Here is a 15160-nt window from a genome sequence, read left to right on the forward strand (position 1 = left end):
CGTGTGAAACACGTTAACGCGTTAATAGAACATGTAGAATATTTTCAGTGCAGGCGTCCCAACGACCATTTGCCGGTCCAAATCGCGTTCTAATCAACTAGTCCCTGACGGCGGACCTAGGTTACCCCGACCGTTAACTCGATGCAGGTTGATTTGGTGCCAAGGTCAGTCCTGCGATTCTAATTTTGTCAATTTTGTGCCGCACTTCCGCGAATCATGGGCAGTCAAAAACTTCATGCTCGATGTTTGAGCGTTCTGGGCAGTGTGGTTACTATGGAGATACTTTCTGAAACATCCGTGACCTGATAGGGCTGTGTCCAGGTCGGCAGGTTTGGGATATGCCGGTGGGTCCATCATATTTTCTCAGAGCAGTCCCACTCATGTTGTCACCTCGCCTGAGATCCGTCTCTGACCATCTTCCGCACGCTTCTGACGTCTCCTCGTTATCCTTCGACAAAGTGATGCAAAATGGGGATAATACCGGCTATTACATACGGCATCTGTCGTAATTTTCGGAATCCGGATAGTCTCCGGAACATTATTCCGTTTCCCTCTCATCGTCATTCTGATTTTGAATATATACTGCCGTGAATCGCATGTCAGTCCCATCTGCATTTTCTTCAAATTTGAGTTGAGTTCAGTTTTCAACATATCTTCCAATGTTCTTTCAGCTGCCCTAATGAGATAATATGTTTTGTTCGGAAAAAGTAGAAAAAACAGCAAGTCAAATTGTCCCATAATGAAAAGTAACCGCATATCAGTCCCACTACAGATTTCCACACCGTGTAACACAAAAATGAACCTAATTTTGATCATTTTAATATTTTTCTCGGAAAGATACCGTAGTCAAAAGCAAATTGTGAAAGTTTCATTAAGATTTGAACATGTTCCATTCTTGGAAACTTCACACCCCAATATACAAATATTATAGACGGGTGGAAAATAGGAAGACAGTTCGTCGGCTAGATGGAGAAAGTCGTTGATACCAGGTCAAATCACCAGACGGAAATCTTGATATTAATTAGGAGGAACCGTGTGACATGGCAAGTCCTCACTGGTGATGACTTTTAGTCACAATGCAACAGAAATAAAAAGAGTCTCTTTGCCCGTTGTGTGAATGTCCGAATATCGAAGCGCAAATTAAATTTTGAACTTGGACAAGACCATCAACTTCGTGGTAAACCGCACACACGTTACTTTATAGAGTTAAGGAAGACTTGAGGACCCTTTACGTTCAAGGCGACTGGACTGGCTCATCACCGAGTCCAGTAGAGGAGTAGAACCATTATTTTGGCGTAGATTCCACATAGCGCATAGTATTTTATCAATTATCATGGAGACTTTATGGGATTCCAGAAAATTATAGCACTCACAATTAACAAAACGTATTTGATTCATTGGCATTGATTCTTAATTTATTCAACAAAATCGTTCAACATTTCGGCGTTTCATGGTTATGTACATATCGATCACGTTGTCTTTTTTTCTACCTGAGTATCACCAGGATGAGAAATGTCTTCTTATCAGTTTACCAACCATAGTGAGCGCTGGCATCCTGGTAGCTGACATGGGACACAGTGGATTCTGGGGCGTAGCTGACGGTCTTGGCGGCAACAACTGGAGCAGCATGAGCGTACACGGGCTGGGCGGCAACGGTCTTCAGGTAGGCTGGCTGCTGAACAATGGTCTTGCTGTAGACAGGCTCGGAGACAACGGTCTTGGCGTAGACTGGAGCTGGAGCATAGGCCTTAGCATAGACTGGTTCAGAGACGAGGGTCTTGGAGTACACTGGCTCGGACACGTAGGTCTTGGCAACTGGAGCACTGTATGCAACGTTCTTGACGACAGCTGGGGCAGCGTAGGTGGCTGGGGCATGGTAAGCCAGAGTCTTAGCGTATGTTGGTTCAGCAACAACGGTCTTGGTGTAAGCTGGCTCCTCAACGATGGTCTTGGTGTAGGTAGGCTCTGGGACATATTGGGGCCGGCTGTAGGCAATGGTCTTGGTGGCAACTGGAGCAGCGTAGTGCACAGCAGGTTGAGCATAGGTCAACGTCTTGGTGACTGGAGCGGCATAGTGCACGGCGGGCTCAGCATAGGCAACAGTTTTGGCTACTGGAGCGGCGTAATGAACAGCCGGTTCAGCGTAGGTTACAGTCTTGGCAACCTTTGCTGGGTAGTGCTCACGGGTGATGGAGCTGTAACTAACAGCAGGGGCTGGCGAATAGTGAGCCGCATGGTGGTGATCAGCTTCCAAATAGCCAGCGCTGGCACAAGCCAGAGTGGCGAACAGTACAACCATCTGTTGGGCGAAAAATTTGACGATTTCAATATTACAAATTTGTTGTTTTTCTTGAACATCACTTCTATGAAACACGAATGATTTTCATTTTTTCAAAAATAAAAAAAAAATTCAATTATTCAATCGAATATGAATCCCACTGATATTTCTACACTTCACAATTTATTTGTGCACAAGTGCCTCAATGTATAACAACAGTCCAGTTCGTGTTTTACAATATTTTTCGCTAACACTTATAATTTCACAATCACTTAATCCACATGAACCTCACCTTAAACGCCATAATGTTGATGCGTGTTTGCACGGGGGCAGATGAAACGATTTAGTCGATCTAAAGGTAACTGAAGCAATGATACAGTTCTACTGGCCGCGTCCGTTATTTATATTGAAAAACTAAGCACTTGGGATGATCTCTCTCTGGATTTAGTTCGGCACCGATCAACCGATTCCGAACGATGGACCTGATGACGAGATTCGCGAAACGAGAAGAAGAGAGGCTGACCTTCCCCACCGGTAAACCGACTGAGACCCGGCTTAGTCAGAGCGTTAAGGAGCAGAAAACTGAAACGAAAAAAACTATCACACAAAGATAGTGAGTAGCTAAAACGCATAGCTCCCGAGTTTGGCAATTCGGAACCGACACCGGACGACAGAATTGGTCGGAGGTTGATGAGATTTGGTTCGGAATTTTTCAGCTCCCGCTTCTTGTTTTTCGCAGGGGTTGATTAACCTCTGAAATATGGTTTGTGCGGTAGCGAGTTGGAAGAGGAACAGGTGTAGGGGAAAAAACGACGAATCGCGCGAACGGTAAGGTGTCGGTGGGCTCGTAACGCAATTTTATTCTGTCTGTTACCGAATGCGTGAACAGTTGCGCAGCTAGTGTAATGTGGTGATGAGACTCATGTACCTACAGATCCGAAAAACATTGGTGCATGCTTGATTTGTGTAGAATTATTGTGTTTTTTTTTCGATTTTTTTAACTTTATAGATATGTTTGATAATTGCAGCTATAAATATTTCCTAGTTTGTATAAATGTGTGCTACAATTACGTTTTCCATAGTTAGTGGTGAAATAGATGATATATTTCTTTCGTGTTTTAAAGGTTCCCCAATCAAAAAAGAAACGTAGCAATAAACAGAAAGTATGAATATAACTATTTCCTTAGGAGTTGTCCATTTCATTCCGAGGGAATGGTCATTTTAAATTTATTACAGTTACCTCTCCGTTGATCGGGAAATTTTAAAATCAAAAACGAAAGATGTTCATCAACAACAGTGAATGCTATGGCCAAAATTGTAATTTGAACTGTCTTTTCCAAATATTTGAAGTTTAAAGTTGAAGCTCGATGAGCTCTTCCCTCCCCCTTAGACTTGTTGGATTTCGGTGAAACTTCAATAGATGACATTCCACAGAATGACGTTTCCCAGAATGGGACATTTCTCAGGATCGGGTTTTATTCAATTCCAAGTTACGAAAATACTAAATAAATTTGGATTTGGTTCGTATTTTTTATTGTCGTTTAAAATGTACCGTGTTGATTCGAATTGCCACACGCTTCGAATCCCGGAAACTGGCCCTAATTCACCCAATAAATACAAGCTCACCAAATCATTATTTGATCCCAACTAAAAACAATAAAAAATTGAGTACAAAAATACCATTAAAAAGGTGAGTATTTGCTTTTCATGTCTCGGTTTAGTCTAAATTGATACGATTTCATAAATGCTGTCTTGCAATCCTTTTTCAGCTCTTTGTTTAAGTTTTTATCTCCATCGTATTTGATGAAATAGTAAAGTTTATTGAGGAAGCCTTCTATTGTGGAATGAGACAATTTATCTAAGAGGACGTCCACAAACCATATGAACATCTATGGAGGGAGGATGAGAGGTCTAGCCAAAGACCACGGTCCATGGCAATTTGTATGAAATGAATGAAATTTGTATGTTTGTATGAACAAAAATATCCCATGGACAGTCCCTAATGTACTCTGACACACTGACCAAAAATTTAGACGGGAAAAGCTGTTTAAAAACTGTTTAATAATTTACAACTGTTGAACATAAGCTAATGTTACATATTCCGAACACTCGGTTTTTGTATGGCGGTTTGGTTGAAACGTTTTACTGAAATATGTCATCAAATTGCAAGGAAATAGCAGTCAATTGCAATTCAATTTTAACGTCTTCCAATCTATTTTATGCCTCGGGAGTAGTCATGATTCTCTAGTTCGAGACCAGTAGAACCAATTTATTTATTTGTGAAATTATTCATTTGGATAGAATTTATTCGTGCTGTTCGGAATTTGAATCAAGGTGTTCGGAATATGAGTCAGAATGAACACAGTGTTCGGCATTTGAATCAAAATGTTGTTCCATACTTTTACGTAAAACAATATTGAACAAGTTAAAACAATTTTATCTGCACACCCAACAGCTAACAGTAAGCCTTTTTAAAATTAAAATGTTCACATATTTCAGTTTATTTACGCCAATCAGATGCATTTGAAGTCACTGTTGGACTTAAGTATTCGGAATATGAGTCAAAACGGTACTTTGTTCATTATCAACCTTGGCCCAAGATGTTGAAAACATACATATTTTATTATTTTCATGGGTTATTCTGCCTTCTTTTAAAAATTTGCAGTGCTCTCTAAATGTATTTTGAAAAAAGTGTTTTTTTTTCTTGTATTATACGCTTTATATTCTCAAAATAAATCGATGTAGTCAGGCCCGGATTTGGGGGGGTGCCAAGGGGGCAAATGCCCCGGGCCTCCCGATGAAGGGGGCCCCCGAGGAATTAAAATTAATAACAAAAAACATTCTGAAACACCTTACAGTATTTTTTCTTTAGACATTTTAATATATAATTCTAACCTAAAGTTTACCTTCTAATTTTTAGTTTTAGAGTTTTCTTGTTTGCATAATCTCACAGTATGGTTTGGTCAATTATCTTGCTTCAGTATCTTACAAAAATATGAATATTATACCAAAATCTTCTAAATTCTACTCTAAATAGTTTACAAAAAATATTGGAATTTAAAATGCGCTTAACGTTTTTGCAGGATCTGAAGAAAAACGGCTAAATCTGTAAAGCACTGCTCCATTCAAAGAACTTATCTGGTTCCTATCAGAACCTTAAAATTTAACATATATGCAATTCTATCAGAAACTTGAAGCGTAAAGGAGATTCTTATTTTTATATTTTTTTTTCTTGTATTTCGTAGTTGATGAAGTTTCCATTGAATTCAGTAAAGGCTTATAGTAAAATTTGAATATAATTAATAGAATATACAGTACTGCCATGAATAAAGTACATAAAGATCGATTTTCATACAAAAATGGTCAAGTTTAGGGAACTGTATAACAGCTTCTAATATGAACTACTTCTCATAAATAACTTGAAATTCGATTTAAAGAAAATTAATAAAATTATATTCAAGAGTTTGGAAGCTTTCTTCTTAGCTTCTTAGCTTAGACTGACTACACATATCAATGGTTGCTATTCCGTGATTGACCGAAGTCAGTGAAAATGCACAAAGAATCAACTAGAAGTTCGGCTGGGATTGGCCATAATCTTCTTCAGTGTGCATAATTCAGTGCCTCTATTTATACAGGGTCAATAACGGCGCCGGCCACGTCCTTGCAGTCAGGTGGGATTGGGGGAAGGAATGTTAGTATGTAACCTTTGCTATTTGGAGACCGTGTTTGCCTCTGCATCTCCACAAAGGTTACTGGGAGGGATGTTTGTTAATGGGAAGGATCGTTGGGTCACAGGATTCACTTTGATAAGCGATTAGACCATAATAAATAATTATTTGTGAGATATAAACATGCTTATATGTAAATATAATATTTTCATTTGATATGAACAATATCTATGTAGAGAAAAATTATGCCGACACTTGAGGTGACGAACCTTTCAAAGTTTGTTGAATAAAGTGAACCTTTCGGAAGTCTACACTTGAAGTGTCGAACCATTCAAAGTTTTATTTTTGATTCCAAAAATAAAGGTAAAAAGAAGAAGGTGTATTGAATTAAAAAAATTTAGACATAAATAATCTATGAATCAGAGTTTATGTCGACACTCACAGTGACGAACCATTCATATTTTTTTGAAACATCATATTTACATCTCACCGTTGTAACGATTAACGGTTCAGTCATACATATTTTATAGAATAGGAACAGTAGCATGAAACGAGCTCACCAATTGATCCGTCATCCTTGAGCAGCAACAATCCTCTTTCAGCTTCAGTCGTTTGCTCGGCTATATAAAAGCACTCAGAGAAAATAGGCGCGCGACCCGTGATGGAAAACAACTGACGACTACTCGGGTTTTCTTGAAGCACTGCCCAGGAGCAAGCGTCAATGTTGGAAGATCATAAAGAACTAATCGAAAGCGGCACTTTCTCACTTTACTCGATCGACGCGCGACATGTTTGATCCTGCCTCCATCGCTGGCCCCCGCAGGAGCAAGCGTCAAGGTCGAAGAATCAAACACAACTCTATATTCAAGAGTTTGGAAGCTGATAAAAAAATATTATTTTGAGAAAAATGACAAAATTTCCAAACTGGAATATTTTTTAAATTTGAACATTTAGGAAAAGGCATGTTTTTTTTTGTTTGCAAAATATCTAAGTTCACTTTCGTTCAAAGTGTATCCCTCCCATGTTTGCAAGTAAATTCGGGCATGTCAGCGAGAGCCGACAGTTCTTCACTGATGGGTCAAAAATGGATGATATCACTGGTTTCGGTGTTTACAACGTTTCTCATAGCGCCTCCTTCATGCTTCAAAAACCATGCTCTGTATATGTTGCTGAACTAGCAGCTATACATTACACCTTAGAGTACATCAGTTCTCTCCCACCCGAGCACTTCTTCATTTTTTCCGACAGTTTAAGTTCTCTGGAAGCTGTTCGGTCAATGAAGCCGGTGAAGCACTCAGCGTACTTCCTGAATAGAATACGCCAGGCATTGAGTGCTTTGTCAATTCGCTCTTACACTATTACCCTAGCTTGGGTCCCTTCGCATTGCTCCATTCCTGGCAATGAGAAAGCGGACTCTCTGGCTAAGGTAGGCGCTAAAGAAGGCGATGTTTACGAGCGTCAAATCGCCTTCGAAGAATTTTTTGCATTGGCCCGTCGGGAGACCTTGATCAGCTGGCAACATAAATGGAGAGACGGAGAAATGGGTAGATGGCTGCATTCCATATTTCCACAGGTGTCGAAAAAGCCATGGTTTAAGGGGTTGGGCATCACTATTCGTTAAGCGCGCATACCCACCGTATTGAGCTCTCAGAAAGCAATCTCTGTGTTTGCGGCGTGGCTTACCAGGATATCGAACATGTTGTGTGGGGATGCGTTGAGCATCGTGGCGTCAGATCTGAGCTGACTGAAACTCTCCGGATCCGAGGAAAACAGCAGAAACCTGTCAGGGAGGTGTTGGCGGGCCTTGATTTAGAATATATGAATTTAATCCATCTGTTTTTGAAGCGTATCAATATCCGGGTTTGATTGTGTTCGTTCCCTGTCTTTCTTTTTCCCATTCAAATTGTCCTCTTCTCGTCGTGTCTCCCACAAACCGTTTCTGTTTAGTTTCATTACAGATCTGGACATCCTGTCCCTTCAAGCTTCATCAGCTTAGTAGTCTAAGTAGCTTAAGAAATTCCAAAAAATCCTTTCCTTCCCTGTTTCAAATGTATCCACTAACCTTAAAACTTCCGCAAACTAACATAGTTTTTAAAATAAGTTCAAATTTCAAAATGTAAATAATGTAAAAAAAAAGAAAAGATTTCGGCTCTGTTATGCCCTACGGCGCCTGAGCCTGCCAAATAAACGAGATAAGTAAAAAATAAAAAAAAAAAAAAATGTCTAAGTATCAAAATTTTGACATTTTTGTCAAAATGTGTGGAGTTTAAATACTTAGACATATTTGCATAGAATTTGATGATGTATTTGAAGCTACAGTTAACTCACCCTTACTAGATATCGAGTTAGAGAAACCATAGTAAAAGTTGGTTTTTATGGCTAATTCGATGGTCCCGAAGATCGCAGGTGCACTGGTTTGGTGTTCTGTAACTCGATACCTCCCTAACTCGATGGTCCCTTCAATATCGAAATAGGGAGAGTTGACTGTATTTCCAACATGCAGTTCAAATTTCAGGTCAATCGGCCTTGTGTACTTTATTTTTGCTAGTAGAGTAAAAGCACTTATTTTTGACCTACAAGAAGTCTGTGCCAAATTTTGGACTTTCATTAAAAGTAGGCCAAAATCGTATGAATGGGCCGAAAATTGGTGCTTAATCCCTACTGTAAATACTTTATTTATTTATTTATTTTCAGAGATTGCGGCAATCAGAGAAAAACTGGAAACTTGTTCTGAATAGAATCAAAAGGAGCTTTGGAAAAAACGGCTTTGAAGATTTTAGGAGATTTTTAACTCCATACAAATTATATAGAAGCCAATTTCCTAAGAATTATTATATTTTTTCCCTTGCACGCAAAAATGACATCAAAACATTATTGGAAAGCTTAAAAACAGTCGAATTTTTCAATGTATATAGTTAACAAACGGAAATGTCACTTACACTACTTTGAATTTGGGCCCCTCATATGTTTGGACCGACCATCTCGTTCAAAGCTCAAAATCAATGCATTAGTTTGCGGAATCCCAAAACGTGCCGAATTCTGTGTAAAGGGGCCCCCTTCATGAGATCTGACCCGGGCCCCCGAGACCCAAATCCGGCATTGGATGTAGTTTGTTTTGTTGCTTTCATAGCACCCTTCCTTTTCTTAAACATTAATTGTTCTTCCTAGGTTAATTTTCTTCTTTTTATGAAGAATAATGAAACACAATTACACAAGAGAAGTCCGCTTCTAATTTATAATTTTCTATAGAACACTAACAACAAAATAAAAAAGCTAGAAAATATCAAAGCCTAGGCTGCACTAGGGTGGCCCATATTAATCGGATTATAAATATCCTGAATCTCCAAATTTGTTAAGCTTCTGGGGGTGAAAGAAGCTACTTTGAAAATTTGATCAGATTCCATCTCTATCCAATTCTAACGAACTTGAGTTGATGGGTTCTACTCATAAATATTCACAGTGACTTTTGGGGGTGCAAATGAACCTATTTTGGGTGCTATTTGACATTTTTACAAGTTGATTTTTTCATATAAAAATGGACCAACTTGCCCATTGGTGGACTTCGTGGCCGTGCGGTTAGGGCCGTCGGGCATATGGCCACATCGTGTTATCGATTCCCACTTCAGTCGCTTCATTCGAAAAATTTTTCGTAAGGAAGGATTTCCGACTGCACCACTGGGCGTTGCACTATGCGGGGCTTCATATAAAATGGTGACCAAATTTTTGTTTTGTTTTTCCGCATGTTTTGATAGTATTCTAGTAAGCTTAGCACGAAAGCTGGATTGTCGTTCTGCAGATAGTATAGACCCTAAACTAAACTGCGGTGGTGGTCTTTTGAGGCTGCTCGACCCTGCTCGTTAGATATAGTCCTAATTAAGCAAAAAAGACATTTATTTCAATAATTGCCCATTTTTAACTTCTTTTAACTTACCGTGAAAACTCAACAATGTACCGATTTTAGAGTTTAGACAATTACCTTCACAACGTTGTATTAAATTTTAAATTTAAACCGTTATTCGCTCGGAAAATAACATTTTTTTGAATGCATTTTTTCTACAATATTCACAGCTTTCCTCTTTCTGATGACGCAATGAGTTTTCATCACAGAGGGCTGACATTTTGGGATTCCAGGTTTGAACTATCTGGCTATCAAATAGTATACAAGGCACGTCATTAAAAGTAATCCAATTTTTCGAGTTTTGGCCACCATATTCCCCAAAGTGCGTTGCATGCTAGTCCGTTACTTAGTGTGGTGCTTCCTTCAGAGGACATTACCGTCCACTGAAAATATTAACGTGTTGGTGTTTTGGTGGTTTGTAAAAATCAAACATTATTATGGTCTTGTATTAATTTCAGTTAAAAGCTGTTGTGTGCTGTCGGTGTCCATTTATGTGGATTTTAGCAACCCCATTTTTATTCTGGGGGAGGTTCCATTCTGAGAAATGGCTTTCTGTGGAACGTCCTATTCTGGGGAAAGGGTTTCTGGGAATTGTCATACAATCGACAGATACGCGTATTTCAACTACCACTTGTGTTATTCATTGTCAGTTACTCGCATCAATTGAAGAAATTGACGTATATCTCTAAAATGAGTACTAACACCAACCAAGGACCAAAATATGAGCAATACTATCCAAAGTTGAGCAACAATGCACAATTAGTGTCCAACCATTTTAAATAGTAAACGGAATAATGTTAAGAGTTGTACAAATGTTTTAGGTCCTTCAATAACTCCATGGAATACATATTGTATAACCTACAAGCGTAACACTTTGTCTACTGATGATTTCAAAATGTATCACAGGCCCTCAATTATTTGGTTTCTATAGAGGGCATTCCAAAGAGAACTCCGTAGAAGTCTGCACAGATAATTTCACAGCGATCTCTACGGGCGGCGGTTTCCACAAAGGTCATCACAAAGACCTTCACAAAGGGTTCCAAAAGTTTTCACAGAGGTATCCGTGGTGGTCTCGGTGGAGATCTTCACTTTTACAGAGGTCATCGCAAATGTCTCACAGATGTCTCCGTTTTAGATAATGTTTCGATACTTCATCGGACCCCTTCCAAACCGTTTTCATATTTAATGTCATAGAAGTTGTAGACTATTTAACTACCGTCGTTGAGGGTGACAAAATAATAATCTGAAATATCCCAGAAAATATTCTGAATATTGCTTGCAATTAGGTATCTACAGCTAGAATTGAAAATTTTACATCAGGAGCAATGAGTTAGTTCTGAGTTAAACAAATTTTCACCAATGTAAAGAGAATGAAAGGTAGATGTGTACCTGGGAGGGAGAAACCAATACGAAATTTATGTACGTCAAGGTGAGCCGAGATTCTGCTGTCACGAACTGTCACTGTGAGCTCATATCTAAAACAATGGACAAACATGATAAAAGCGCGTAATTTATTAAAACGTATTTTTGCATTTTATCAAATGTGACAAAAAATCAATTGAAAAGTTATCCATGCTTATTCAAAAGTAATGTCACAATAGCATCTTTTATACAGATTGAATATAAAGTGTTCAAATACGCATTATTTTACTTTTTCCAATAAAAACGTAAATTAAATGTACAGAAAACTTTGGCCCTTTTTCCATGTTTGTCCAGAACGATCGAAGGAACACAACAAAAGAAAACTAGCGATTTTCATCAAGTCTGCCTTGATTGTCGTTGGTCAGCTGGAGTTTTCTTGCAATTCGAAATAACTTTGTGTCATATTTCTTGTGTAATATCGGTGCCTCCTGTGTTCCTATGGACTTATCCACGGTCTTCTTTTATCCTCGACTTTCTTTTTCTTTTCTGCTCTTAATGCGGGCAATGTTTACACATTAAATGACATCCGGACCAACATCCGGACAATGAATGTTCACCGGATAAACACGATGTGGATGAATGCACAACGAAATCGTTCATTTTTTGTAAACACGGCCCGCAGTAAAGGTTTTCTTCCCGCTGGAAGTTGCAGCGTGACGTCATCGCAGATTAGTTCATAAGTAATTTTTCGCTGATAATGAACCAATGCAGATGTGATGTTTTTTTTTCGCTTGCTTTGATCGTGCTGCAATTCCTGAACCTGACGTTTAATACTTTTCCATTCTTTCTGGTATGAAAAAACGCAGCTGTGAAATTATACGTAACACAAATACATATCAGTTAGATTTATGGTGGATTTACTATGCTCTTAAAATGGTCATGAAAACGTCTTAAACGTCTTTTGGTTAGAAAGCAATCTTATAGCGGTTGTTGTTGTTGATAGGGCAATTTAATTTATTTGAATTTTAAAAAATTGGTCACGGCGGTTGTCATAGTGCATCAAAATAATTAAAATGTCGCTTGTGCACCAAACCCAATTGGAATAAAATTATTTTAAACGTATTGGAAAAGTCTTCATAAAAACCTTTCGCGAGCCTTTGTTGAAGGTCAATGATCCTTTGAAAGTCTACGCATTCTGTATAACAGCAAAGAGGTACAGTTGTGCTCAGAATGATAGTTGTGGAAGCCAATTTTCATGCCAAAGTTGAACATTTGGCTATCGGAATGAAATTTTGGCAGAGAGCTACAAATGTATTCAATTTCATTATCACAAAATATTAAATTTTTCACACTACCGGTTTAAAAGTTGAAAACCAGGTGAAATCGCTCAAAATAATATTAGTTTCAATAATCTAATATCTGCTGTATTTTGAGTTTTTGAATTCTTCCTTAATCATCGTTTTTTAATTTCTGCTCAAGCTATAAATGTATTAAAAAACATTTTTTTGCAAAATTGTTGCTTAACAAAAATTTACAGACGAAAAAAATGTACGATAGTAAACGAGAGACTTGGGCTTTCTAGATGTCTCTCGAATTAACAAGATTATATTTGTATCTTTATATGATTATTCATCAATTGTTATTCCTGTAGCACATTGCATCTTTGTGGCTGTCCCAGTTAGTTATTAACTGAGAGCTTTATTTGCCTTTCGATTATTTTTGATTGTTCATATCGTAGGTACGAAGATACTTTTTTCTCAAGGCAGTGGAGAAAATTTCTTCTACGAAAAGATCCTCAACCAGCGGGATTCGAACCCGCGGCCTTTAGCTTGATCTTGCTGAGTAACTGCGCAGTTACCGGCTATCTGGGCCCCTAAATCGCCATTGCATATGGCTTTGAAATATTTATTTTGAAAATTTGACGCCACTAGAAGATTATGGGAGGGTTAAAGATTTATAATTAATAGGGTGAATAAGGAAGATAACATATCCTGGAACATACCGGAAATTTAATTGACGTCATGGCTCTTTATAGCCGCGAACGTTACCGTAGTGTTGTGTAAGCCAACCAAAAATATAATATGTAATAATGAAAGATGGTGTTCCTGGCAAAGATGTATTTCCAGGGCTAATTTGTGATAGATCAATTCTTTTGGACAAACTTATCCATATTGATATGAGTTATTCTTCAAAAGGATACAAGTTATTCTACTAAGAAAAAATTAAGACTGATAAATTCATTGACATTAGTAAATTTATTCAACAAAAATCGTTCAACATTCACGGCAGTTTTAGGTTATGTACATATCACTTTCATTCTAATCACAGATCTGTAGAATTTTACCAAGCATAATGAGAGCTAGCATCCTGGAAGCTTACATGGGACACAGAGGCTTCTGGGGCGTAGCTGACGGTCTTGGCGGCAACGGCTGGAGCAGCATGAGCGTACACTGGCTGGGCGGCAACGGTCTTCAGGTAGGCTGGCTGCTGAACAATGGTCTTGCTATAGACGGGCTCGGAGACAACGGTCTTGGCATAGACTGGAGCTGGAGCGTAGGCCTTAGCATAGACTGGTTCAGAGACGAGGGTCTTGGAGTACACTGGCTCGGATACGTAGGTTTTGGCAACTGGAGCACTGTAGATTGGTTCAGCAGCAACAGTCTTGACAACCGTGGGCTGGTGCACGTAGGTCTTGGCGTAGGCTGGCTCGGCAACGATGGTTTTGGTGTAAGATGGTTCGTGGACTTCGTATCCCTTGCTGACGTATTGGACTGATGGTTGAGCATAGGCAACAGTCTTGGTGGCAACTGGAGCAGCGTAGTGCACAGCAGGTTGAGCATAGGTCAAAGTCTTGGCGACTGGGGCGGCATAATGCACGGCAGGCTCAGCATAAGCCACAGTCTTGGCAACTGGAGCAGCGTAGTGAACAGCCGGTTCAGCGTAGGTTACAGTCTTGGCAACCTTTGCTGGGTGGTGTTCACGGGTGATGGAGCTATAACTGACAGCAGGGGCTGATGAATAGTGAGCCGAATGGTGATCAGCTTCCAGATAGCCAGCGCTGGCACAAGCCAGAGTGGCGAACAGTACAACCATCTGGAGAACAGAGAACATCGTCAGGATATTGAATTCATTATTTAATTTATAGATGTTTATAGTTTTAGTTATCGAAAATTTCATGAGGTGAATTTTACACAATATTGATTGCACAATTTTCGTTCTTCTATCTCTTCCGCACGTTTTTGTTGAGTTTTTATACATTGCTATAGCAATAATATATCACTCATTTCTCTTATCTATATTATATGCTACAACATCACTTCAAGCAATACACAGTCCATATCAATATTCCTTATATGATCTTCAACCACAAATCACTAATTCTGCAATAAACACATTTTTGCCTGTTTCACGGCACCACACTCTCACCTTAAACGCCATAATGTCGATGCGAGCTTGCACTCTCGTACGTGTGCAGGTTAAACGATTTAGTCGAATTAAAGGTAACTGAAGCAATGATACAGTACTGCCAGTCGCGTCCAATATTTATATGAAAAATCTAAACTCATGGGATGACCACTTTTCGGGTTCGGCTGCGATTCACCACCAGGCGACGAACGACGACGATCACCCATCCGCAAGGACACGAGAAGCGAAACGAGCAGAAGAGAAGCCGACCTTCCTGTTCTGGTCGGTAGAGGTACGTTGACTGATGGCGGAGGAGCATTGCCTACGCTGGGGTCCACATCGCACAGTGGTCCAGATTTCAGAAATTACGCTTCGTAATATTTTACAAGTTTCAATCATAGTTGTTGTGGAACATATTTTAGGATTGCAAATTCTGTTTTGGACATAGTGAACAATGTTTTGTTTTTATAGAACAACATTGTTGTTTTTTTCATAATTTTTTAAGTAAACGAATGTTTAATCAAGAGGATTGTTCTCTAATCGATTCTT

The 15160-nt window shown here is 39.0% G+C and overlaps 1 protein-coding gene across 2 annotated transcripts; it reads right to left on the reverse strand.

The window, feature by feature from the left end:
- Positions 1 to 1388: 1388 nt before the first annotated feature.
- LOC5567232 (cuticle protein) lies at positions 1389 to 14769 on the reverse strand. 2 transcript variants are annotated; one of them, XM_001651611.2, is made up of 3 exons: positions 14633 to 14769; positions 13834 to 14299; positions 1389 to 1815 (listed from the first exon to the last, which is right to left on the reverse strand). In XM_001651611.2, the coding sequence occupies exons 1-3, from the start codon at positions 14642 to 14644 to the stop codon at positions 1529 to 1531; spliced, it is 765 nt and encodes a 254-aa protein (XP_001651661.2). In that variant the 5' UTR covers positions 14645 to 14769; the 3' UTR covers positions 1389 to 1528. The 2 variants fall into 2 exon arrangements, with proteins under 2 accessions (XP_001651661.2, XP_001651662.2); XM_001651612.2 differs by lacking the exons at positions 13834 to 14299; positions 14633 to 14769 and adding an exon at positions 2571 to 2687 and having other exon boundaries at positions 1389 to 2299.
- Positions 14770 to 15160: the final 391 nt, after the last annotated feature.

This window comes from Aedes aegypti, chromosome 3 (assembly GCF_002204515.2).
Source record: "Aedes aegypti strain LVP_AGWG chromosome 3, AaegL5.0 Primary Assembly, whole genome shotgun sequence".
Taxonomy (NCBI): Eukaryota; Metazoa; Arthropoda; class Insecta; order Diptera; family Culicidae; genus Aedes; species Aedes aegypti.